The sequence below is a fragment of the Tamandua tetradactyla genome, chromosome 2 (genome assembly GCF_023851605.1).
Source record: "Tamandua tetradactyla isolate mTamTet1 chromosome 2, mTamTet1.pri, whole genome shotgun sequence".
Classification (NCBI taxonomy): domain Eukaryota; kingdom Metazoa; phylum Chordata; class Mammalia; order Pilosa; family Myrmecophagidae; genus Tamandua; species Tamandua tetradactyla.
The window spans coordinates 201745016-201771145 of NC_135328.1; the positions used below are offsets into that span (position 1 = coordinate 201745016).

A 26130-nucleotide genomic window follows, 5' to 3' on the forward strand; every position below is an offset into this window, starting at 1 on the left:
TGGGAGTAGTGAGAAATAGTTAGATTCTGGCTGTATTTCAAAGATGAAATTAGCAATAGTTGGATTCTGGCTATATTTCAAAGGTGAAATTAGCAAAATCTGCAGATAAATTATATGTAAGTTATGAGCAATAGTGAGGAGTTGAGGATGGAAGCAACTGGGAAACACAGGTCTGGAGCCTAAGAATGAGCTCAGACCTGGCATAGTGATTTGGGAGGGAGGCATGGTGGTAAATTTAAAATATGGGCTCAGATGAGATGACCCAAGGACAGCATGTAGAATAGAATGTGAAAAGGGCAACAGGCAGAATTCAGAACATCAATACTTAAATGGCAGGCAGAGGAAGAGGTACCATGTCGTATGCATTAATTACAATGTGAGCAGCTCGAGAACAAGAATGGACTCTTTCACATCCTTCCCCTTTACCACTGTGTCCAGCAAGGTGCTGGGCACATGATATGTAGCAAATGCAGGTTATAAATGATCTTTACACAGTTACGCATTTCTAATACTCCTCCTTTCTTCTCATAATGGCTCTGAGGTTTGAGTTACAGGCAGAGAGAAGGAAGGAGGGTGGGGAGAGAGAGACAGAGAGAGAGAGAGAGAGAGAGAGAGAGAGAAATTGATACTTTGTGGCTTGATCCACTGAAACCTTGCCAAGGTTGATAAGCATTTTGCTGTCCTAGAAAACTTAAGTAGAACCTGTTAGATGATACTACAGTGGCAGGATCTCTTGCATTTCAGGGAAATCTCCAGGCAGGCAATTTCATTTCAGATTTGGTTATTTTTTTATTCGAGTACACAGTCAATATTTTAGAAAGTCCTTATTAGGTCTGAGTTATGAAAGTCATACAAGTGGTCAAAGGCCCATGTTCACACATTGCTGATGGGATGTAAAAAGATACAACCATTTTTGGAAACTGCCAGTTTATCAAACTATTATACACCTACTTTATGACCCAGCAATTCTACACCTAGCAGATGTAAGCAAATGACCACAAAAAAAAAGGCTTGCACAAAAATGCTCTTAACTTTATTGATATTAGCTCCAGTTGGAAATCTCCCAATGTCCATCAAAAGGAGAATGGATAGACAAATTATGGTATATTCAAATCATGGAATATGATACAACAGAAAAGAATGAACTGCCGATACATATAACAACAGGCATAACTCTCAAAAACATTTTGTCAAGCAAAAAGAGGTCAGACACAAGAGAGTATGGATGTATGATTTTATATGAAGTTGGAGAAGAAGCAAAACTTATCTATGGTGATAGTTACCAGAATAGTGGTTGTCCCTGAGAGGTGGGGATTGACCTGAAAGGGGCGAAAGGGAACTTTCAGGGTGATGGAGATGTTTGGGGTGATGGTTATAGGAGTATACATTTGTCAAAATTCATTGAGCTGCAGCCAACATGACAAGCAAACTCACCACCCTCCCCCTCTCCACATGGGAAATGACTCCCAGGGGTGTGGACCTCCCTGGTAACGTGGGACAGAAATCCTAGAATGAGCTGGGATTCAGCATCAAGGGATTGAGAAAACCTTCTCAACCGAAAGGGGGAAGAGTGAAATGAGACAAAATAAAGTGTCAGTGGTTGAGAGGTTATTCTGGAGGTTATTTTTACGCATTTTATAGATAACCCCTTTTTAGTTTAAGGTTAGAGAGGCTGGAATGAAGTGCCTGAAACTGTAGAGCTGTGTCCCAGTAGCCATGTTTCTTGAAGATGATTGTATAATGATAGTAGCTTTTGCAATATGAGTATGTGATTGTGAAAACCTTGTGTCTGATGGTCCTTTTATCTATGATTTTGACAGATGAGTAAAAAATGTGGATAAAAATAAATAAATAATAGGAGAACAAAGGTTAAAATCTATTGAGTAGATGAAAATACTAGTGGTCAATGAGCAGGAAGGGTAAGGGGTATGGTATGTGTGAGTTTTTTCTTTTTTCTCTTTATTTCTTTTTCAGGAGTGATGCAAACGTTCTAAAAAAAAACTCATGGTAATAAATATGCTACTATGTGATGATATTGTGAGCCAGTGACTGTGCACCATACACGGAATGTTTGTATGTTAAGAATGTTCATGTTTGTATGTTGTTTTGGTTTGATGATACAAAATAAAAAAAATTAATTGAGCTGTGTACCTAAAGTTTGCATATTTTAGTGTATGTAAATTATGCCTTAGAAAAGAATGCTAGCTTTTTTTTAAGCTGTCATCTTTAATTTGCCTTAATTCTATTTCACAGAATTAAATACTTAAATTTATTGTGTTTACTAGTCCAGATATTTTGTATGCACACTTACTCTAAATTTACATACTTAATATAAATCTGCATACTTCATACAAACCTGAGTATAGAGGATTTCTGACTTATAGTTTACTTTTAATTATATATGTTTATATATGATATCTTTCCATGATAAATATTTACGAATGAATATTCCTATGATATATCTATACATATCATTCAATGTCAAGACATACATTTAACATGCATTTATGAATATCTAATATTTGCCAATCATTGCTCTAGGCATTGAGAACACAGCAGTGAACAAAACAGACCAAGGTCCTGCTTTTATTCAGATCTACGCCGGTTCTTTCAATTGTCGGCACAGCATCAATGTATTTAAAATAGGAAAATGAATTTTACTTGAATATAGACAAGGACAAGACTGAATAACTTCATTTTTTAGCTGCTGGTGGGAAGGCAGTAAAATTGAGTGGAAAGAGCATGGGCTTTAGGAGGTCAGATGTGATTTTAAATACTAGCTCCGCCATTAACTAGTGGGGTGGGCTTTGAGCAAGTTCTTTAAAGCCACAGAATCTTAGTTTTCTCATTTGTTAGGTGGAGTTGATGATGCCTGCCTTGCAGAGTTGTTTTATAAAATATCAGGCACATTACACATGATCAGTAAACATTAGTCATTTTATAATCAATTTACAAGTAAAATTATATTTAGGGCGGCAATGTGCTACTTCCCTTGCAGCTAGTATGACAATTTTGTCCAATGAGATGTGAATGAAAGGAAGCAGACTTGCTGGGAGGTGCATCATTTTCTCTTTCTAGTGTTCCTCCTCCTTCTATCCTGCAATGTGAATGGTGGCTGGAGCTCCAGCAGCTATCTTGGACCATGGCGGGTGACCTTGAAGATAGAAGCCACGTGCTGGGATGGTGGATCAAGAAAGATTAGAAACCTGAATCCCTGTGACTTTGGAGCTGCCACACCATCCCTGGGTTGCCTACATCCAGACTGCTTTTACTTGTAAGAGAATTATCCTTCTTTCTTGCGAGGTGTCTTTTGCAGCCAAACCTAATCCCAACAGAAACACATTGTAAGTGATCCTTCAGTCCACTACTGTAGTCCAGTACTACATCTTCATAGTATCGATCACAATTGTAATTAGTAGAATAATTATGGAATTACTGTTCTAATGCCTGACTCTCCCAATTAGAATATCCATTCCATGAGAGTAGGGACTAGTGTGTTTGTTCACTGATGTATCCTCAGTTCCTATAACAAATATCTAGTTCTGATAGGTAGTAAATGCTCAATAAATGTGTGACAGAGGGAAGGAGGAAAGATGGGAAAGAAGGAGGAAGGGAGGGAGAAGTGATCAAAGAATGGAAGTAGAGAAGAAAGAGTAGAGTTAAGGAAGGAAATAAATTTCAGGATGGAGAAAGATCAGAAACAGAGCTGCTTCTGACACGAGAGAGATCCCCTCATGGGAGCGAGCAGTGAAAAAGGAAGAGGGCTGAAGACAGAAGCCTGTCTGCTTCAACTCCGTGAATCAATCAGTTCCTCTCTGCCTCCCTCCTTCGCTCTCTTTGTCTCTCTGAGGCTCACAGTGGTAGATAGGGGTAAGCTTGATATGTGCATTCATGATCCAGTCACCGCGCTTGGTCGCCAATGGGTTTTGCTCCACAGAAGTTACCTTTTCCCAAAGAGCCTCAAATTACTCTCTGCCTCACTGATAACACCCACATTTGTCTTCCTTTTCCACTCCTGGAAAGCCAGTCACTCACACAAGAGGAGAGTCGCAACATGACCCAACACGACAGCAGCCTGGAGGAGTGAAGGTTCTGATCAGCTCTACCTTCAACATTCGTTGGGAGGTGAGTGATGCAGATTTTTGACATTTTCAGTTTTCTCTAGATAAAAGTTAGACTTGGGTTTTATAGGTAGTTTGAAAGCAAGAGGTTTGTGTTAGATTCAGTTGTCAACTTGGCCAGGTGAGCATACCTAATCTTGTTGCTGCGGACATAAGCCAACAGTACGTGAACCTCATCTGTTGCCAATTACATCTGCAGTCAGCTAGGAGGCGTGTCTGCTGCAATGAGTGACGTTTGACTTAATTGGCTGGTGCTTGAATAGGAGATTGCAACGTAGCACAGCTAAGCAGCTCAGCATTCCTCATCTCAGCACTAGCAGCTCAGCCCAGGCCTTTGGAGATGCAGAAAGAAGTCAACCCGGGGGAAAGTTGATGGAACCCAGGGGCCTGGAGAGAAGACCAGCAGAGACCATCTTGTGCCTTCCATGTAAGAAAGAACCTCAGTGGAAAGTTAGCTGCCTTTCCTCTGAAGAACCAACAAAATAAATCCCCTTTTATTAAAAGCCAATCCGTCTCTGGTGTGTTGCATTCCAGCAGCTAGCAAACTAGAACAAGGTTTCACTTACAATGCTATGATCCGGAGAGCCACTATTCCATATTTTGGCATATTTCCTCCCAATCTTTTTTCTAAGATTAGATATATCATTAGATTCATTCAATCTGCACCACCCATTTATTTTGCCTAACATTGTATTGCAAGAATTTCCTTATGTTTTAAAATACTATTTGAAAACATATTTTTAAATATCTGCATAATATCTCAGATTATGTGTGTGTTCCATTATTTTTGCAAGAATTTCCTTATGTTTTAAAATACTATTTGAAAACATATTTTTAAATATGTGCATACTATCTCATTGTGTGTGTTCCATTATTTTTCTAGCCATTCCCTAATTGTTGAACATTAAGGTTTCTTTAAAATTTTTTCTTAAATAATTAACTATGCAATGACTACCTTTATATATAAATATATGGTTGTATTTCAGGTTATTTCCTTAGCGCACATTCCCAGAAGTGGTTACTGGACAAGGAGGCATCCTTATTTAAAAATTCATGCTGTGAATTTACAAAGTACATTTCAGAAAGGTTGTACAAACCATACACTCCCACATCCTCAATTTATGTCTTACCATATCCTCAATAATATCAAGTACTGTATTTAAATTTAAAAGCCTTTCCTTTTGATAGGTTAAAAATGGCATCTTGATCACTGGGGAAGATGCATTTTTTTTTTATGTATACATCATCTGAGAGCTTTCCAAGTTCTTTGCCCATTCTTCTATTAACCTATTTGCTATACATTGCAGATAGTAACTCTTGTTTATCATATTTGTTGACATTTGTCTCAGTTTCCATGTTGGATTTTTTTTTCCTTTTTTGATATACAGCAGTTTAAATTTTAGTATGTATACAGATACATTGAGCTTTTACTTTGTGATCTCTTCGCTTGTGTTTCCCTCTTGCAGAAATCTAGTTAATAATGCCCTTCATTTTCTTTTTTTTTTTGCTGATTTCTATTTTTATATTTACCATTTTAATTCACTTGAAATTTATGTTAACATAAGATATGAAGTAAGACTCTAACTTAAATCCTTTTTCCAAAGATTCTGACATTGATTATTAAAGAATCCATTTTCTCACTCCTTTGTATATGTACAATTGCGTATGCTGAAAAACAAAATACATATATATTTCCAGGTTATTTCTTCTGTTTCATTGATCTAGCTGTTAACACAAACTGTTTCGATAATTGCAGTTTCATCATTGGGAAGGGCATGCCAGGGCACACCTGTGTCCAAATTACTTTTCCAAAAAGTTCTACCAATTTAAACCATCCCCCCACCCCCATCCCAAGCCCCCCCACCTCCAGCAGTGTATGACAGCACCATTCTCACCAGGGCTGAGGGTGTCTTACTTCAATGTCTTCAAATTATGCAAGTTTACATTCTGGTTGGGCTACTATCTAGCTGTTTAACCTTGAAAAATCTCACATGCTTTAAGCCTGGTTCTTCTTCAACTACATGGAAATAACAGGAGCGCCTCCCTCAGGAGACAGTTTTGAGCTTCAAATAAATTATTTGTGAAAGCTCCTGGAAAACTAGAAAATCTTAATAAAATCCAGTCAGGGTTTGATCAGGAGATGGAAATCATATCAGTGATTTGAACAGAGAGTATTTAATATAAAGAATTGTGGGCAGGCCATGGTGGCTCAGCAGGCAGAGTTCTCACCTGCCATGCTAGAGACCTGGGTTCGATTCCTGGTGCCTGCCCATGCAAAAAAAAAAGAGATATAAAGTTAACTAGGTAACTGCTGAAAGAATAAAAAAAAAAAACTCTGAGGGATCATGGAGGTAGCAACTGCTGGAAGCAAGCTACCACCCCTAGGACTAAGGGGACCAGGTGGGAGGTGGGGGTCATTATTATTAAAGCTTAAAAGAGAAGAGGATGTTCGGTCACAAAAAGGATTGAAGTAGTGATATTTGCTGCAATGCAGCTAAACCTTGAAATCGTTATGCTAAGTGAAAGAATCCAGTCATAAAATTCCACATATTGTATGATTCCATTCATATGAAAGTCCAGAATAGAGAAATCTATAGAAACAGAAAGTAAATTAGTAGCATCCTAGGGCTGGAAGGGGGTTGGGGGAAAAGAAGGAGACTGCTAAAGGGTACAGGATTTCTTCTGGAGGTGATGAAAATGTTCTAGAATTCACTGGTGCTGGTTGCACAACTCTGTGAATATACAAAATGCCATTGAATTGCACACTTCAAGTGGGTGAATTGTGTGGTGTGTGAATTATACCTCAATAAAGCTATGAACCCAGATCCCTGAGGAAGGGGTGATGATGTCTCTTGGGCGGGGCGGGGGGGGGGGGGTTACTCCTGAGGAGGTTGCACCATGAAGCTGGTTATGCAAGGGCTGGAGAGCACTGCAAAACTATGCCCTCTGCTTTGGTGGAGTGAAAAAGTGTTGCTAGGGTGATGTTCACTGGGACAGGAAATAGACAGGTAGGAGCGAGTCCCTTATTCCAACTCTAGCCTTCCAGTCTCCTTCATAGAAGCCCCTAACAGGGAGTAAGTAGTTGGCAGAGCTGAGATGAGGTTTCCTGGGTTCCAATCCAGTCTTAGCATCCCAAAGCCAATTACAGAAGGCTGGGTTTGGAGCTGAGAAATAAATAGCGTAAAGACTGGTACACCTCGGCTATAAAGAAGAGTTTGTCCTCTAATGGGATTAAGCCTCATTTTGTAATCTCAGAGGCAGGGTCTGCAAAGGAATCTCCAAAAAGATGCCCCGAAACTTGGAGAGAAGGTTAAACTCCTGAACATCCATCCACAAGTGGATGACATGACTTTCTTTGGAATAGAAATCTTCCTCCCTCCCCTCCCCAAGGTGACCAAAGCAAAACCTCAAGACCCAAGTGAAATGCAGGAAGCTAAAATCGAAGTATTAAGCTCTTTCACTGCTGCCTAGTGGCTCTCTGCCTCTCCTTCTTCTGCTCCCTTTGCTCAAAAATACCAATAGCTAACAATTACCGAATCTGTACTGTGTTGCTGGCATTGCTCTGTGTTAAATCCATACAACAGCCTATGAGGGAGGCACTATTAGTATCCCTGGTTTACAGATGAGGAAACTGAGGCTTGAGAAAGATTTAAAGCCAGTAGTCCAGTTCCAGTGCCTGCCTCCTTGGCCACGACTTTGTGCTGCCCCCCATGGCCCGCCCTGTGCTTCTCTTAGTTATTATTAGGCAGGCAGTGGGGTCTTCACTCAATCAGGTAGCAGCAACACGAAAGATCTAGATGACCTTTAAAACCAGAACAACCAGTGGTGATGGTGGATGGTTGTGCTGCAATGCGTGGACACTTGAGTTTCAGATGCCACCAGCCTCCCCCTTGATGTTGCTTGCTGTCCGGAGGATGAGAGTGACGCCATCCTCTCATGTAGTATAAATGAGGTGCCTGGTGAAGACCTTATTAAAAATTCTGGCGCTGGAAAATCTGCCATTAGACATATTTTCTGACTTCGAGGGTAGAGGCTTGAGCTGCTTTGGTTGTTGGTGGGCCCACTGTGTTGTGCTTTTTTGGAGGAAGTAAGATGTAATTCCAGTTCTTGAAGAAAGAACTGGGCCCGGTGGGATCAGTCAGGTCTGGACTCAGAGGTGCTTGGAGGTTCCGGGTGGAGGGGAAAGGGGATGGAGAGCTGGCCCCAGGCCACGAACACCTCCCCGGATTCAGGTGAGAATACTGCTCGTAAAGGGCTCCTGAGGTGAGGTCTGGGCACAAGAAGTCATTTCCAGGAGCAGCTGAGGGCCTGCCCTATGCTTTGGAGGGACAGCCCCATTGGAGGACTGTTCCCTCTCTAGGACCAGAGTGGGTAGGGGGCCGGAATATCAGCTGGGGGACACCAGCAGAGGGCAGCTGACCTTACCGAATGGTGGGCTCTAAGGAATCCCTGAAGCAAAAGTCCTGGCAAAACAAGAAAGTCAGAGCAGAAAACCCAAGAGCTGTTTTGTAGAGTCCACAGTACATGTGAAACATTCCCTGAGAATCTCTAAAAAGAGTGGAAGATGAGGGTAGGGAAGAGGAAGTCACATTGAAGGAGCTAAGTTCTCACTACTAGAAGCTTGTGATAGAATAATCTAGGTATAAAAAAGAAAAGTATGATTAACCCAAGTCATAGTCTGATGAGGCCTGGAACATGTGGGTTACAATTGAAATGCAAATTAGATAAATGCATAGATCCACATAGGTCAGTAGACAGTCAGGTTCTTGATTTTAGGTGATTTGGCTTTAGATGAATTGACTCAGAACTGACACCTGTCTTGCTCAGAGTCTTTTTCTCGATACACAAGTCTTCAGTTTTTTTAAAATCGTAGTGGCATTCTGGAACTGCTCACAGAGTGGAATCTATTTTCTTTCTTTTTTTTTGCATCACTGTGACTTAACGAATCAAGGTGAATGCCTGCACCTTTTGGGAATCTGCTGTAGATGGGGCACAGGTTAATCTGGATTCAGAGCAGCTTTCACACTGAGAACTTACCAGTTTGCTACTTTGCTTCCAGAGAAGAGATGACCACTTGGGTGTCCAGGAAATGCCCCCAGCTGGGCAGACACCCAGGGCCTGCTTTTGAGACACATGCATCCTGTGCATTTGCAGAGGGCCCCATGCGCAAAAGGACCTCATGCATTGTGCTCTGCTGTTGCCCTCTTGACATTCTTAATAATTTTAGCTTTGAATATCTTTGTGTTTGCAAACAAAGTCTGATGGGACAATGCAGCATGCATGTGAGCCGAGGAGATAAGCTCTGTATCGGTGTCTGCCATTCTTTGCGGCCCCATTAGCATAGAGCATCCATGGTGCCCCTTTTAGCACAGAATTCCATGGGCCTGGCACATGTGGGAGTTCACCAAGATTCAAAGCAAATACAAGGTGTGTCATGGTGTGACTGAGTAGGAAACAGGAGGAGTGCAGGGAAGGGTGACAGCCTTTCCCCTCCAACCAAAACTTTCTTCAAACTCAGGAAGAAGGCAATGGACCAGGAATCCCATCCTATCTTTTCTTACTAGTGGTTCTATCACTGTGTTAGCCAATGTCTTGTGCTGAAAATGATGACACAGAAGGAAAGGGAAAGAGAGACCAACTCAGTTTCCTTTCCTTTCAGTCATTCCTAACTCATTTATAAGCCAAATATAGAATGTTGGCAGAATAGACATACATCAAGAAATGAAATAAAAACAGCTGAGTGAGTTTTGTATAGAGTTTCCACTGTTCTGGTAAGAACAAAATACGTATTCATTTTCAAGCTTTGAAATCAGAATTGTGTGTGGTGATTCCACATGCAAGCTAAGTGCTCTTACAAATACATTTAAAATGGGTATTGCACAAAATAAAGAAAATGGTAAAAAAAAATTTCATGGTAATAATGTAAAATTTTAATTTCCCTTTATTTAGAGGGAAACAAAAGGTAGCAAAAAAATAAAACAAATAAATAAATAAACCACCATGACAAGTCAAGAGAAAGACCATAAAGAAAAAGAAAAAGCTTTATATTTTAGTACCCTTAATGGCACTTTCCCCCACTTTTTGAACAAGGGGCGCTGCATTTTCATTTTTCGCTAAGCCCAGAGATTACATAGCTAGCTGGCCCTGTAGATATTGTAGTAGGGATCGAAAAGTCCTCCATCTCTTAATTCTCCTGAGCTCTGTCCTTTCCTGCGGCACCAGCTCCAGCGAGGCCGAGGGACACTGTCTGTTCTCTACCACTTCTAAGGCCACAGTCAGAGCTTCGAGATTCAAAAGAAGGTCTCGCCAGCTCCTTTTCTCGGTTGCCTCACTTTCTACTTATTCCTGACACCGTGAGACATTGTCATCACTCCCTCAATATTAATATTCATCTCATCACACATTATACTCTGTGTCCCTTTCTGACTTCTTTGCCAGACTGTGAGCCGCAAGAAGGAGGGGGACCTCTCCCCTTTGTTCGCTGCTCAGCACACAGCCAGCGCTCAATAACAGTTTTTTCACTTTTTTTTATGAAAATTTCAAGCATACATAAAAGTAGAGATGACCATTTAATGAAACCTTGTGTACCACAGCCCTCTTTGTTTACAACATCCTGCCATTCTGGGTTCATCTTACTTAATTTTGGTCTTTCTCTTTCATGCTGTTGGGTTTCTTTAAAGGCTTTGTGATTCTTGGTGGACAATTCCCATTTAGGAATACAGAACTATGTTGCTTAATATAGACAGCTGGTGTGGATTTCCTTCGCGGCTGTGTGGGTTTGTGTACCTGGAGGAGAGGGGAGATTCTTGGGTCTGAGCACGTGGACGGAGTCTGTCAATCACTCGGCTTCCACTTCAGGTGTGTGGGTGAGGAGCAGGCCAGCTGCCCAGGGACCAGGCTATCTGTTGAAGGAAGGGACACTGGACTCTCGGGGAACAGTGCTTTCGTGTTTATCACTCCAAAGTGGAGCTGTCTTTCCTGATTTTTCCTTCTGGTCATTGTGGAGAGCCACTGGTTGCCTTAGCTCTGTTCTGCCTCCCTTGTTGCCTCAGTATCCTTACTATGGGCCCTCCACAGCCAACTCTTCCATTGTTCAGAGCAATTCTTAGGACTCCGACTGGATCAAAAGCTGCTCTGTGCCCACAGGGCATATAGTCTTCCAATTAATCCCTCTGATGGCTGCCCAGAGCACACTCTTGTTCCCTGTATCTACTGTCTCTAAACAAGAAGTCTCTTTGGGGACAGAGAGTAGGTGAACATATGTGCTTAGTCTACCACACTGAATGGAAACCTCTAACAAAAACTTGTGCTGTGCATTAAATGTCTTTCTCTCCCCTTAAGGTTGAGAAGTGTGTCTCCTTCATTTGTGTGTCTCCAGGCCTTATAAAGAGTCACAGCCCCTGTAAAGGGCCCCTCCGCCACCCCAGCTCTGGCCAGTTGGTGCCTTCTTCTCACGGGTTTTAGTTTCAGCTCAGCAGTGCAACTCCGCCAAGCATCTAAGTTTTAATAATTTCAACCTCTTCCCTTTCTTCCCCCAGCCTTAGGGTTGGTAGCTGCTTCTTATAGTTGCTGCCTCTGTGATACCCTCACTTTCTCCTTTCGCCCTTTCAGTCATCTAGTTAACAATTTTAATACCAATTTAACAGTTTTTTTTCATATTCAGTTCTCTGGTGTGGTTTCTGCCTCCTGGCTGAACCATGACTGAGAAAACAGCTGCCTAAGAAACTGTATACCAACTGTACCAATAAAAGAAAAGATAGTTTAGCTCTCCGAGATAGCTCAGCTCCTTGTTAGCTTGTCTCAGGAAAACTTTGAAAATTGACAAGCTAATGTTCTTATGCTACTCTGGACTCAGAGAAATTTTTATTCCATACCAAAAAAATGACAAAAAAAATTAGGGGTAAAGAATTGTTTATTAATATATCGAGGACTGGTATTGAAACATTTTGGGTGTGGGTATATGGAAACTTTGTACTTTCTATATGATTTTTCTGTAAACCTACAACTGCTCTAATAAAAAAATGGAAAAAATAATAATTCAAACTGTGTTACCGGTGAATAAATAAGCAGACAGTCCAATGGAATATAATATAGAAATGTAAAGTCCAGAAACTATAGAAATTTAGTGTACTATAGAAGTGGCACCTCAATTCATTAGAGCAAAGCTTGACTATTGGATAGATAATATTGGGACAACTTGGTAGCTACTGGGACAAAATAAAATTGGATCCATACCTTGCACTGTATTCCAGGATAAACTCCAGATGGCTCTCATATCAATGTAAATTAAAACCATAAAATAAATAGAAGTAAACATAAGATAATTCTTAAAGAAGGCTTTTCAAACTCTGACTCAAAATTCAAAGCCATATTCCGGAGAAGATGGCGGCTTAGTAAGACGCGCGGGTCTTAGTTCCTCCTCCAGAAAAGCAACTAAAGAAACAGAAACAATACGAAACAGCTCCCGGAGTCACGACAGATACCAAAAAGACAGCGTACCCCACTCTGGAACAGCTGAACAGGCAGGGAGAATCCGCTGTGGTGAGATACTCAAGGGGCGCGCGTTTTCCCGGCCGGGGCGGCTGGCGACAGGGGTCCCCTCCACGCACGTGGCTCCCCGGTCTGACTGGGAACGTTGGATAGCGGGGCCCTCCCGTCACGCTTGGCGTTTCGGGCCAGCTGGGCAATTAGGCCCGGCACTCTCCCAAGCCGCGGCGGCCAGCGACCCCCGCCTTCACGCGCGGTTTCCCGGGCCGACTGCCGTGCAGACAGACAAGCGCCACGAGCGCCACCTACTGGGCAGGAAAAGAAAAACAGAGCCCAGAGATTTCACAGGAAAACCTTTCAACCAGCTGGGTCCCACACCCAGGGAAATCTGATCAAATGCCCAGACACCAGCAGAAAATAATGGATGACGCTCGGAAAATTGAAGATATGGCCCAGTCAAAGGAACAAACCAATAGTTCAAATGAGATACAGGAGCTGAGACAACTAATGCTGAATATACGAACAGAAATGGAAGAAGTCTTCAAAAACCAAATCAATAAATTGAGGGAGGACATGAAGAAGACATGGGCTGAACAAAAAGAAGGAATAGAAAATCTGAAAAAACAAATCACAGAACTTATGGGAGTGAAGGACAAAGAAGAAAAAATGGAAAAAACAATGGATACCTACAATGGTAGATCTAAAGAGACAGAAGCTACAATTAGTGAACTGGAGGATGGAACATCTGAATTCCAAAAAGAAACAGAAACTATAGGGAAAAGAATGGAAAAACTTGAGCAGGGGATCAGGGAACTGAATGACAATATGAAGCGCACAAATATACGTGTTGTGGGTGTCCCAGAAGGAGAAGAGAAGGGAAAAGGAGGAGAAAAACTAATGGAAGAAATTATCACTGAAAATTTCCCAACTCTTATGAAAGACTAAATTTGCAGATCCAAGAAGTGCAGCGCACCCCAAAGAGAATAGACCCAAATAGGCGTTCTCCAAGACACTTACTAGTTAGAATGTCAGAGGTCAAAGAGAAAGAGAGGATCTTGAAAGCAGCAAGAGAAAAACAATCTGTCACATACAAGGGAAACCCAATAAGACTATGTGTAGATTTCTCAGCAGAAACCATGGAAGCTAGAAGACAGTGGGATGATATATTTAAATTACTAAAAGAGAAAAACTGCCAACCAAGACTCCTATATCCAGCAAAATTGTCCTTCAAAAATGAAGGAGAAATTAAAACATTTATAGACAAAAAGTCACTGAGAGAATTTGTGACCAAGAGACCAGCTCTGCAAGAAATACTAAAGGGAGCACTAAAGTCAGATACGAAAAGACAGAAGAGAGAGGTGTGGAGTAAAAAGTGTAGAAAGAAGGAAAATCAGATATGATATATATAATACAAAAGCCAAAATGGTAGAGGAAAATATTATCCAAACAGTAATAATACTAAAAGTTAATGGACTGAATTTCCCAATCAAAAGACGTAGAATGGCAGAATGGATTACGACCCAGCAATACCACTGCTAGGTATCTACTCAAAGGACTTAAGGGCAAAGACACAGACGGACATTTGCACACCAGTGTTTATAGCAGCATTATGTACAATTACAAAGAGGTGGAAACAGCCAAAATGTTCATCAACAGACGAGTGGCTAAACAAACTGTGGCGTATACCTACGATGGAATATTATGCAGCTTTAAGACAGACTAAACTTATGAAGCATGTAGTAACATGGATGGACCTAGAGAACATTATGCTGAGTGAGTCTAGCCCAAAACTAAAGGACAAATACTGTAAGGTCCCACTGATGTGAACCGACATTCGAGAATCAGCTTGGAATATATCATTGGTAACAGAGACCAGCAGGAGTTAGAAACAGGGTAAGATAATGGGTAATTGGAGCTGAAGGGATACAGACTGTGCAACAGGACTAGATACAAAAACTCAAAAATGGACAGCACAATAATACCTAGGTGTAATGTAACTAGGTTGGAACACTGAATGAAGCTGCACCTGAAATATGGTTTTTTGTTTGTTTGTGTGTTGGTATCCTTTGTTTTTGTTTTTTTCTTTTTCCTTTTTATATATATATATATGTATTTTATTAGTATTATTATTTTAATTCTCTTCTCTATATTAACATTCTATATCTTTTCCTGCTGTTTTGCTAGTTCTTTTCCCAAAGCGATGCAAATGTACTAAGAAATGATGATCATACATCTATGTGATGATACTAAGAATTACTGAGTGCATTTGTAGAATGGAATGATTTCTAAATGTTGCGTTAATTTCTTTTCTTTTTTTTGATTAATAAAAAAAATTAAAAAAAAAATTCAAAGCCATAGAAGAAAAGATTGACACATTCAATTATGTATATAAAAGTGACATATATTATATAGAAACAACTCAATTATATAGAAAAACAACAAAAAAGACACTTTTTCATAGCAAAAAAAAAAAGCAAATCAAAAGGCAAACAACAAATTGGGGGGAAATATTTGAAGTTCATCTAAGAAAGAAAGGGTTAATCTCTGCAAAATACAAAGAGCCCCTACAAATCAACGAGACCCATGCAATTATAAAGTAATGAGCAAAGAAGGTGGACAGTTCACAAAAAAGGGAAAAAAATGGTTTGTAAACATATGCAAAGATACTTAGCCTCATTCGTATGAATAGAGATGTTTGTAATTTGAGAATTCTGAGAGAAGATGACACTTTGATGACTATAAGACAATATAAGACATGGCTATCTAGTTTCCTGAATAGACCTGGGAGGCTTCACAGCTGGGCTTTGTAAACAGCAGGGGGCTAACTTCTTAGCTATAATTCTAATGTTATTGTTTTAAGGACAGACAGGCCTTTGCAGAGTTAAAGAAGGGCTTTTGGATTTTTAACTTGAAAAATAATACTGAGAACTAAGTGTATGAAAGCTTCTAGAGGGCAAGATTGAAGTTCAGTTTTCAGTGTAAACTGGACAAGGCAGAGGCAAGGTTCTCGCTACCTCTTTAATGTTTCCCTTTTTAGAGACCTGGGCAGGCTGCTCAGAACTAATTGTATTCATAACACGAATGACATTACAGGGAGAAAATTTTCATTTCTTGGCTTGTAGTTGTCTTATATTTATAACCTTAATGTTCTGCTTGGTATGTTTTCATATTTAATAAGGCCACAATGGACGCTGGTGCTGCCACACCCATCACAGCCACACCAAGCAGAACTTGCACTTCTCTTCCCACTCGTGTTTGTTTGTTGCTATTGTTTTTAAGATCAAACAAAGAAAGCTGAATTTATTTTGTAGTAAAAACTAATAACAAAAACATTAAAGGAAAATTTAATAACCATTAAAGAAAAGAAGATTAACTATTAAAAGAGTTGGTAACACTTTGTCAATCTCTATTTTTCAATTTTACTGTTTTGTGAAGTCAAAGAGTCTGAGAATCACGGGTGGTTCCAAAATCCTCTCCAGCTATAATAGACTTAAATTTTACTTCCTTGTGTGGTTAGTAAGACAGTGAGGCATTGCAAACGCGGTCCTCAGAGACTCAGCTGATGAGGTTCTGTTTGTCAGGTCTGCATCCTCCTTTGAAACTATTTTCTTTTCCTTGCCAGCCAAAGGTGAAGTCCTAATGCATGGACCTTATTCCCACTGATGTCCCACTCCACCACACCAGGAAAGGCAGTGCAACGGACGAGATAAGAGCTCGGATTTCTTTTTTTTTTTTTATTGGGACATAAATATACAAAAAAGCAATACATTTCCAGGTACATTTTAATAAGTAGTTATAGAGCAGATTTTAATGTTTGGTTTGGGTTACAGTTCCATGATTTTTTGGTTTTTCTTCTAGTTGCTTCAGGACACTGGAGACCGACAGAAATAGCGACATAATGATTCAGCAGTCACACTCAATTGTTAAATCCTATCTTCTCTATTATACTTCTCTTTGTCTTTAGCATATATACATAAAAGCAATACATTTCAAAGTACATCACAACAATTAGTTGTAGAAAAGATTTCAGAGTTTGGTATGGGTTATAATTCCACAATTTTAAGTTTTTATTTCTAGCTGCTCTAAGGAACTGGAGACTAAAAGAAATATCAGTATAATGATTAGTTAGGTTCATTCCTAAGTACTTGATTCTTTTAGTTGCTATTTTGAATGGCATCTTTTCCTTACTGACTCCTCAGCTAGCTCATTGCTTGTGTACAGAAATGTTACTGATTTTTGCACACTAATTTTATAGCCCGCCACCTTGCTGAATTTATTAGCTCAAGTAACTTTGCTGTAGATTTCTCAGGATCTTCCAAATATAGTATCATTTCATCTTCAAATAATGAGAGTTTTATTTCTTCCTGTCCAATTTGGATGCCTTTCATTTCTTTGTCCTGCCTGATTGCTCTAGCTAGAACTTCTAGTACAATGTTGAATAATAGCGGTGACAGTGGGCACCCTTGTCTTGGACCTGATCTTAGGGGGAAAGCTTTCAGTCTCTCTCCATTGAGTACAATGCTGGCTATTGGTTTTTCATATATTCCCTTTATCATATTGAGGTAGTTACCTTTGATTCCTATCTTTTGGAGTGTTTATATCAGAAAAGGATACTGAATTTTGTTGAATGCTTTTTCAGCATCAATCGAGATGATCATGTGATTTTCCCCTTTCGATTTGTTAATGTGCTGTATTACATTAATTGATTTTCTTGTGTTGAACCAACTTTGCGTTCCTGGTATAAACCCCACTTGGTCAGGGTGTATAATTCTTTTAATGTGCTGTTGGATTCAATTTGCTAATATTTTATGAAGAATTTTTGCATCTATGTTCGTTAGGGAGATTGGTCTGTAGTTTTCCTTTCTTATAACATCTTTACCTGGTTTTAGTATTAAAATGATATTAGCTTCATAAAATGAGTTAGGTAGACTTCTTTTTTCCTCAATTTTCTGGGAAACTTTGAGTGGGATTGGTGTTAGTTCTTTATGGAATGTTTGATAAAATTCCCTTGTGCAGCCATCTGGCCCTGGGCTTTTCTTTGTAGGAAGATTTTTGATGACTGACTGAATCTCTTTACTTGTGTTTGGTTTGTTGAATCTTCTATTCTTCCTGATTCAGTGTAGCTTGTTTGTGTCCAAGAATTTGTCCATTTCATTGAAGTTGTCTAGTTTGTTGACATATAGTTCATAGCATCCTATTATAATTTCTTTTATTTCTTCAGGGGCTGTGGTAATGCACCTCTTCTCATTTCTGATTTTATTTGCATCCTCTCTCTTTTTTTTAATTGTCAGTCTTGCTAATGGCCCATCAATTTTATTGCTTTTCTCAAAGGACTAACTTTTGGTTTTATTGAGTCTTTCTATTGTTCTTTTGTTCTCCCATTATTTATCTCTGCTTTAATGTTTGTTATTTCTCTTCTTCTATTTGTTTTGGGGTTAGTTTGCTGTCCTTTCTCAAGTCCCTCCAGGTGTGCTAAGCCCTCAATTTTTGTTCTTTCTTGTTTTTTAAATACAGGCATTTAGGGCAATAAATTTCCCTCTCAGCACAGCCTTTGCTGCATCCCATGATTTCTGATAAATTGTATTCTCATTTTAATTTATCTCCAGATAGCTATTGATTTTTCTAGCAATTTCTTTGACCCACTTGTTTTAAGAGTGTGTTATTTAATCTCCATTTATTTGTGAATGTTCTCATTCTTTGGTGGTTATTGAGATCCAGCTTCATCCCATTGTGGTCAGTGAAAGTGCTTTGAATAATTTCAATATTTTTTAATTTATAAAAACCTGTTTTGCGCCCCAGCATATGATCTATCCCAGATGTTCCATGAGCACCAGAGAAGAATGTATAAACTTATGCTTTGGGGTGCAATGACCTATATCTATCTGTTAGGTCTAATTCATTTATCAAAGTTAACTTTTCTATTTCCTTGCTGATCTTCTCTCTGGTTGTTCTATCTATAGAGGAGAGTGGTATATTGAAGTCTCCTATTATTATTGTTGAAACATCTATCAATCCCTGCAGTTTTGCCAATGTCTATCTCATGTACTTTGGAGCTCCTTGACTGGGAACATAAACAATTATGATTGTTATATCTTCTGGGTGAATTGACCATTTAATTAGTATAAGTGTCCTTCTCTATCTCTTATGATGTCTTTACATTTAAAGTCTATTTTGTCCAATATTAGTATAGCTACTTTTACTTTCTTTTGGTTACAACTTGTGTGGAAAATCTTTTTACATCCTTTCACTTTCAATCTATTTGTATCCTTGTGTCTAAGATTCTCAAGTGGAATCAAGCATATAGCTTGATTATGTTTCTTAATCCTTTCTGCCAACCTGTATCTTTTAATTGGTAAATTTAGACCATTAACAAAGTTATTACTAAAAAGGCATTTCTTGATTCCGCCATTTTATCTTTTTTATTTGTCAGATCTATATATTCTTTTCCTGCTTTCTCTTTATATTCTTTAAATTACCCTAGTGGTACTCTTCAATTTTGTGCCCTCCTCCAGACCTCCCTTTCCTGTCTTTTTTTTTTTTTTTTTCAGCCAGTGGAACTTCTTTTAGTATTTCTTGTAGGACTGGTCTCTTGCTGACAAATTTTCAGGACTTCTTTGTCTGTGAAAACTTTAATCTCTCCTCCAGTTTTGAAGGACAGTTTGTCTGGGTACAGAATTCTTGGCTGGAAATCTTTCTCTTTCAGGATCTTGAGTAGATCATACCATTGCTTTCTTGCCTCCAGGTGCTAGCTGAGTAGTCTGAATTCAGTCTTATTTGATTTCTCTTGTATGTAGAAGATTGTTTTTCTCTTGCTGCTTTCAGGATTTCCTGTCTCTCTTCAACATTTGAAGACTGATTAGTGTGTGCCTTGGGGAAGGCCTATTTGGATTTATTCTGTTTGGAATTTGTTGGACTTCTTTGACTCATATATTTATGTCCTTTATGAGGGTTGGGAAGTTTCCCCCCATTATATCCTCAACTACTGTTCCTAGCCCTTTACTCCTCTCTTCTCCTTCTGGGACATCAGTGACTCTTATATTTGTGCGCTTTGTTTTGTCTATCATTTCCCTGAGATTCCACTCAATTTTTTTCCATCTTTTTTGCCATTTGCTGTTTTGAGTGTTCAAAGTCAATTATCCTGTCCTCTATATCACTTATTCTTTCTTCTGTCTCTTCAAATCTGGTGTTGTGTGCCTGTAGTGTGTTTTTATTTGGTCAACAGAGCCTTTACTTTCTGTGATTTCCTCTATTTTTCTATTTATTCCTTCAAATTCCTCTTTGTGCTCTTTTACTGTCTTCTTGATCTCCTTTATGTCATTTACTATCCCACTTATTTTATTAAGTAGAGTTGTATTAACATCTCTGATTAGTTGTTCCAATGTGTGTGTCCCCTCTGGTGTTTTAATTTGGTCATTAGGCAGGGCTATATCTGTCTGCATTGTGATATACTTAGTGATCTTCTGCTGTCTTCATCACATGTAAATATCTTGATTGACTTACTTTGGGAGTTGATTTCTTTCAGTAGTCTAATGCCTTGTGTTGCAGGATGGTTGTACAGCAGGGAGCAGGGCAGGGGGTGGAGCACTCAATACAGTGATTTGTTTCAGGGCAGGTATGGATGCAGGTTGGGGATGTTATGCCGATGCTTGTGAATGTGGGTGCCCAGTGTCCAGGGAGGATGTAGGTGCGCGTGTGCAATCGGTCTTGGGGGAGTAACCCTGGTGTGCGCTGGTCTAAGGCATGGGGCCCTTTGTGCGCATGCGTAGAGCTGTGGCAGCAGGTCGATGTTACACTTTCATGGATTGGGGGCAGATGTAACCTGGTTGCGCAGGTCGGCACTTTTCTCAGAGCTGGGAAGTGAGGCTGAGGGTTGTGTGCATGTACAGTTCTAGGACTGTTGTAATGTGCGGTTCCCAGAGCTGAATGACATGATTGGGGGCCCGGGCACATGCGTAGGCCTGGGAGTGCCGTAAAAGGATGCACTGAGGTCAGGGAGGGTGGGGTGAAGTTCAGCGATACTTGGCCGGGGGGCAGGGGGTGGGGTAGCCTAGGTATGGTGGTTAGTGACTGCAACCTTTATGTGCTGGCAACAGTCTGCAGGGAACAGGGAGGGGGAAGTAGTACTTGGGAGGGGTGCAGGAGAGGTGGGTTGGGCTGCACTTGGGGTGGGGGTGGAGATCAGGTATGTTCACTGGGGGCTGATGGGGTGGAGCACCCGGAGCACGGGGAATGGGAGCAGGTGACAGGGTTCAGGTGTGTGGGGTGTGGGGTGAGTCACCAGTCATGGCGCTGCGCTGCTGAGGGTAGTGCGCCCAAGGAACAAGGCCTGGCTTACTTCCTAGTCCTGTGCTCCCGTCTATGCACTCCCGCAGGAAGTGCTTGGATTTGGAAGTCAGGCAATCTGGAGCTTAAATTTTGCCTCTCCTCTTCACCAGCTATGTGACCCGAGTTTTTTTTCCTCATCTGTAAAATGGGGATAATACTAGAAGTTACCCATGAGTTGTTATAAAGGAGAAATGAGATGTGCATGGGGTCTTAATATAGTGTGTGGCATTTGGCAAGTGTTCAATAAACGCATGAGTATATGTGTATATATTACTCTCTGTGTGTGTGTGTGTGTGTGTGTGTGTGTGTGTGTGTGTGTGTAGGCACTGTACCAAAGTTGCTTTTGTAGATTGGAAACTCAGAATGAAGAGAAGCAAATGTACTTAGAATTGCTCAACTAAAAAAGTCACAAGTATTCATTATAGAATTAAAATTGAGTAAGTAAATAAGGAGGGATATCATTGCTTCAATATAATACAATGTCCTGATGGGATGCCTAAACATAGTTCCAAGACTTTACATATACTAACTCATCTTATCCCTATAATAACCTTGAGACAGATACTATTATCATCCCAGTTTCGCAGGTGATGAAACTGAGGCACAGAGAGGTTATGTAACTTGCCCACTGGCACCTAGCCAGAAAGTGGTGGATCCATTAATCAAACCCAAGCAGCCTAGCCACAGAGCCTAGGCTTTTAACCACTGCAGGAAAAAAAGTGTTCAATTCCACTTCAACTGCAATCATGGCATCTCTAGATCTGTACTGTTGATAAAACAGCCGCTAGTTACATAAATATGTGGCTATTTAAATTTAAATAAATTAAAATTAAGTAAAATTTAAAATTAAGGTCCTTGTCACACTAGCCACATTTCAAGTACTCAATAGCCAATCTGAATAGGGGCTAAGATTTCAGTAGTGCAGTTACAGAACATTTCCATCACTGTAGAAAGTACTACATTGTTTTAGACAACTCTAAACATTGTTTTAGACAGCATTGTTTTAGACAACTCTAGGAAGTATTAGCTAAACAGTCACACTCAACAGGTATCACATGAGTACATATATTTTTTAATTAAATACCACTTTACAATCTTATTTGCACCTAGTGTACTGAAAAATAAGACGTGCCATATCAATCACAGAGTTAACAAAATATAGGCATCCACGTAAATACATTTTAAGGTACTTTATTTACTCAGCTTCTCAGAGAAACACAAGTACTTTTTTTTTTGCCTGTCAGTATTGGACCAGTTTCGGAATTCACAGGCTGTAGGGTAGAGGTTTCCCAACACTGCCCTCTCCCACATCCCATATCCATGCAGAGCCATGAAGTTGGCTGATCACCGCCAGAAAAGGAATGGTAACATCAGCTTTCACTTCCACACTGCAAATCCTTACCCCCACCCCCACAAAGGACCTTAAGCTTAATGCAACGTCATCATCAGGACTGCAGTGTCCTGGGAAGGGACAGGGTTCCTCAGCCTTGTTAGCACCAGTCTGCAAATAACCTGTTCTAATATCTAATCTGGAGACCCGGAATCCCAGCCCTTGGAAGATGCAGGAAGTACGGGGTAGGGAGAGGGAGACCAGATAACTGCAAAGTTTAAACCCAAATGTAGTGACCTTGCTTTAGGTATGTGGCTGCTAGGAAGGAGATAACAGTGTGATTTTTAATGTTGCCTGGGACAAAGACTGGGAGAAGCTGGCTCAAGATGATTCAGAACTGCGGAGATGATGGCTTCCCCTGCGCTGTTCTTCCCAAGTACACAAGTGATCTGGCTTCCATAAAAGATACCATCATGCAACTTTGTGCTCACCTCTCCCAGAACTCAGCTATCTAGCTATGTATGTGCCACAGCCCCAAACATGAAGGCAGGGGAGCTACCCAGGCTCCAGCAGGTTCCTTGTGGCACTGCCCTAATGAGCTGCAGCAAACCTGAAGCTGACAACACACTCATTTGAAGAATGCTGGCCTGCCTCAGGCTACACAGCTCAACAAATAAGGGAAAATTGATGGGGGTGGGTGGGGCGCAGAGTGAGGTTAGGAGCACATATGCTAAAATTATTACAATAACCTGGGTTTGACACACTTATATGGCCTCCCTGCTCACTTTCCCTTCATCCATTCACGAATTTTCGCCAGCAAAAAAAAAATCACTGGTGAAATGAGGAAAATCTGAATAGCAGTGAAAACTTGGTTTTACTTTCCCCTTTGGGTTCTGTTCTTTCAGGCTTGGGGCTCGACCTTTTCTAACCCCTTCCAAATCTTCCGCCACTATTTCAAAAGGTCTCCTTTCCAATCAGTGTGGATCCTGCCGCTTACTTCCTCAGGAGCCAGCAATACTCTCGTGCCCTTTGGAAATGTTTAAGCCTCCTTAGCCAGGCAGTCAAGGCCCTCAGTGATTCAGTCCATGTGTACCTCTCCAGGCCCCTTTCCTGCCAACTTTCCTGGCTCTTTTCTCTGCCGCCTCTCCCACTCCCCATCCCATCTCTGTGCCCTTGCAAATGCTGGCCCCTCTGTCTGAGGGGGCTCACCCTTCTTTCTAGGCTTTGCTTAAGTCTTAGCTGGATCCACCATCATCCATGATCGGAGCCGAAACATCTCCAGTTCTGAATACCCTACTCCTGGCTTAGGCCTCCATAGCTTTTTTCTGTAGTTTGGCAGACTTTGCACCCATCACATGTCATCTGCTTCTTTGTAGCCCTCCCCCTCCAAATGCTTAGCACATAGTAAATGCCTCCTGACTATTGTTCTATTGAGTGGATACCTATCCTAAGGGGGAAAAAAAGCTCATTGTCTGTTGGCTTTTTAGGCATTAAAGACGCAATACAGAAATGGTTAAAATGCTATACACAGGCAACCTTTGGAAGTCAAGGTACTAAATTAGTATTAAGCACAGTCCATAAAAGTTAATGGTCCATCAACACTGGCCTATTAACACTGTTATCTTGCTTATTAGGTAAAGGCTTCGCGAGAAGCAAGAAGTGTAGTTCTAGGAAGTACACACTGGAGTGGACAAAGCCACACAGATCTTATGGGGATTATTTAAGCAGCCAGAAGAACCTCAGAAAGGCAACAAGATACAGATATACCAACTTTTCTCCAGTCGGCCTCGGGGTGATTGAGCAGACCATCTTCCTCCATCATTAGGATTTTATGGTCACAGTGTATCATCTCTGGACTACCTGTATCAGAATCATCTGTGCTGTCAGTTAAGAATGCAGACCCTTGGGTCCCACTTCAGACCTACTTATTCAGAGTATCTGCATTTGGAGTACAGTAAGCTGCATTTTAAGTAAACTCCTCAGGGGATCCTAATGCTCATTAAAATTTGTGAGCTTTTACCTGCCATTCTCCAAAGTAAGCAGTCAGTCGAGGGGAAGACAGTCATGTACCCAGGCAGATAGAATTCAGCAGGCCCATTTTTGAGAAGGTTTGCCTCTTCCAGACATATGTGCATAGGGCGAGGACCCAAAGAATCCTTACTGAGTTCAAGGAGATTAACAAATAAATCAAGTTGATTGGTCAATCTAAGGAGAATGTGGAGGTAAGAGGGGCTGTCTCTGGAATGAAGACCCTCAGTCTTCCCAAAGAGCACTGGTGTGCAGGAGAAGAAGTAAAACATAAACCCCTGGGTCTTCTGTCTACTCTCCTATAAAAGACATAATCATCTTAAGTAAAATTGCAAGGGATTTTCTCCTTTCATGGGCTCAAGTTTCACCACCCCTGCTCCAATCCTTCCTTTTCTCCCCCTTCCCTATCGCAACTTCCCAGCTCCTTTGTGGGAAAAAAAGCAATCAAGGAGTTCACAGAAATAAAAAAATAAGTTCATCTTCAGAGTAGATCTGATATTAACACATCAAGCACATCTTCATTGGAAGGGCATAGGCAATTGGAAGGCCGAATTTCATCTCATGTGCACTTCCTACAAGGGAAAGACAGAAGGTTCCACACCTCAGGACTGGCCCAGCATGCCATGAGAAAGCTATGTGAATGTCATCACGAGTATGGAATTATGAGGGTGATGGGTAGAGATCAAGCATGCACTTAAGAAGATTACAACTGGATGTAGAATACTCCAGCTCTTCAATGGATTTGAACAATAGGAACAGAATCTCTACTTCATTTAGCTATGAAGAATGCGGCAATCTTAGGTCATTGATTGGGGAAGCCCAGCTACCATCCCAATGACAATAAAAAGGCTTTCCCAACCCCACTGGGTTAAACCAGGCAGAGGCTGAGTTCTATACTGCCTACCTGGAATACTGCTTTCATCCCCCCATCCCTCATACTCATCATTTGAAATTTCCAAGACCAAGGTAACATATCCTATGTCAGAGACAAAGACCTTCTAAGATCCCTGTCTACAGAGTTCTCGGTTTAAAAAAAATAAGACTTGAAAGGCAAGTTGAAGGGTTGAATCACTGTCAGCAGAACCTGAACAGCTACAGTTCGAGGGAAGGTGAATCTCATTCAAGATGGGCTCATTCCTTCTTGGTGTGTTCCAGGACTCGGTAGGGAACTCCTGAAGCACTTTTGGAGCCATGTTCTTCTTGCATGATGGGCAGGGTGGCAGGGGCATAGATTTCAGAAATGTTGTCGTTGTTTTCCAGGGCTCCATAGGAAAAGGAAGCTTTGAGGTCTGGCTGGACTGTCATCCCCTTGTCATGCATGTTTTGCATACCTGAAATGAAATCCATTTTCCCCAAATGATTATGTGGTAAGGGGGCCAAAGGAGGTGACATCTTTTCTTCCCTTATCCCACCACAGACTAATTACAGTGCTCTGGAGCTAATCATGTGCATTGTCAATATCCCGAATGCTTTAGATTTAAAAGAGAATATCCACAAATATACACTAGGAATATTACAGTTGCTAAGCAACAAGGGATGGACTTTTAGGAAATATGCACACAGACCAGCTATGGTTAAGAGAAACCTCAGTTGGCCTAGAATGAGGTAGGCCTGTTTGCTTGGGCAAAGGTGGGGCAGAGCTAGCACTGTGCTTTGAACGTGGTAGATGCCAACACTTTACTGCTGAGTTAAACCAGAACCCAGAAAAAAACCTCATTATGCCATTGAGGGAAAAGGCTAACATCTGTGTCATGGACCTGTGATAGTGACAGATAGATAGATCATGATGTTCAGAGGGAGAGTGTTTTGACTTTAAACATTAACATCCTGATACATATT

At 40.7% G+C, this 26130-nt stretch overlaps 1 protein-coding gene across 3 annotated transcripts in view; it reads right to left on the reverse strand.

Annotated features, from left to right (window-relative positions):
* Positions 1-19127: 19127 nt before the first annotated feature.
* Positions 19128-26130, reverse strand: part of NIPAL3 (NIPA like domain containing 3) — an 81067-nt gene continuing 74064 nt past the window's right edge. For all 3 annotated transcript variants that reach the window (XM_077150819.1, XM_077150816.1, XM_077150817.1), the window contains one exon: positions 19128-25622. In XM_077150819.1, coding sequence (XP_077006934.1) covers positions 25423-25622 — 200 coding nt within the window. In that variant the 3' untranslated portion in view covers positions 19128-25422. The remainder of the gene's footprint in view (positions 25623-26130) is intronic.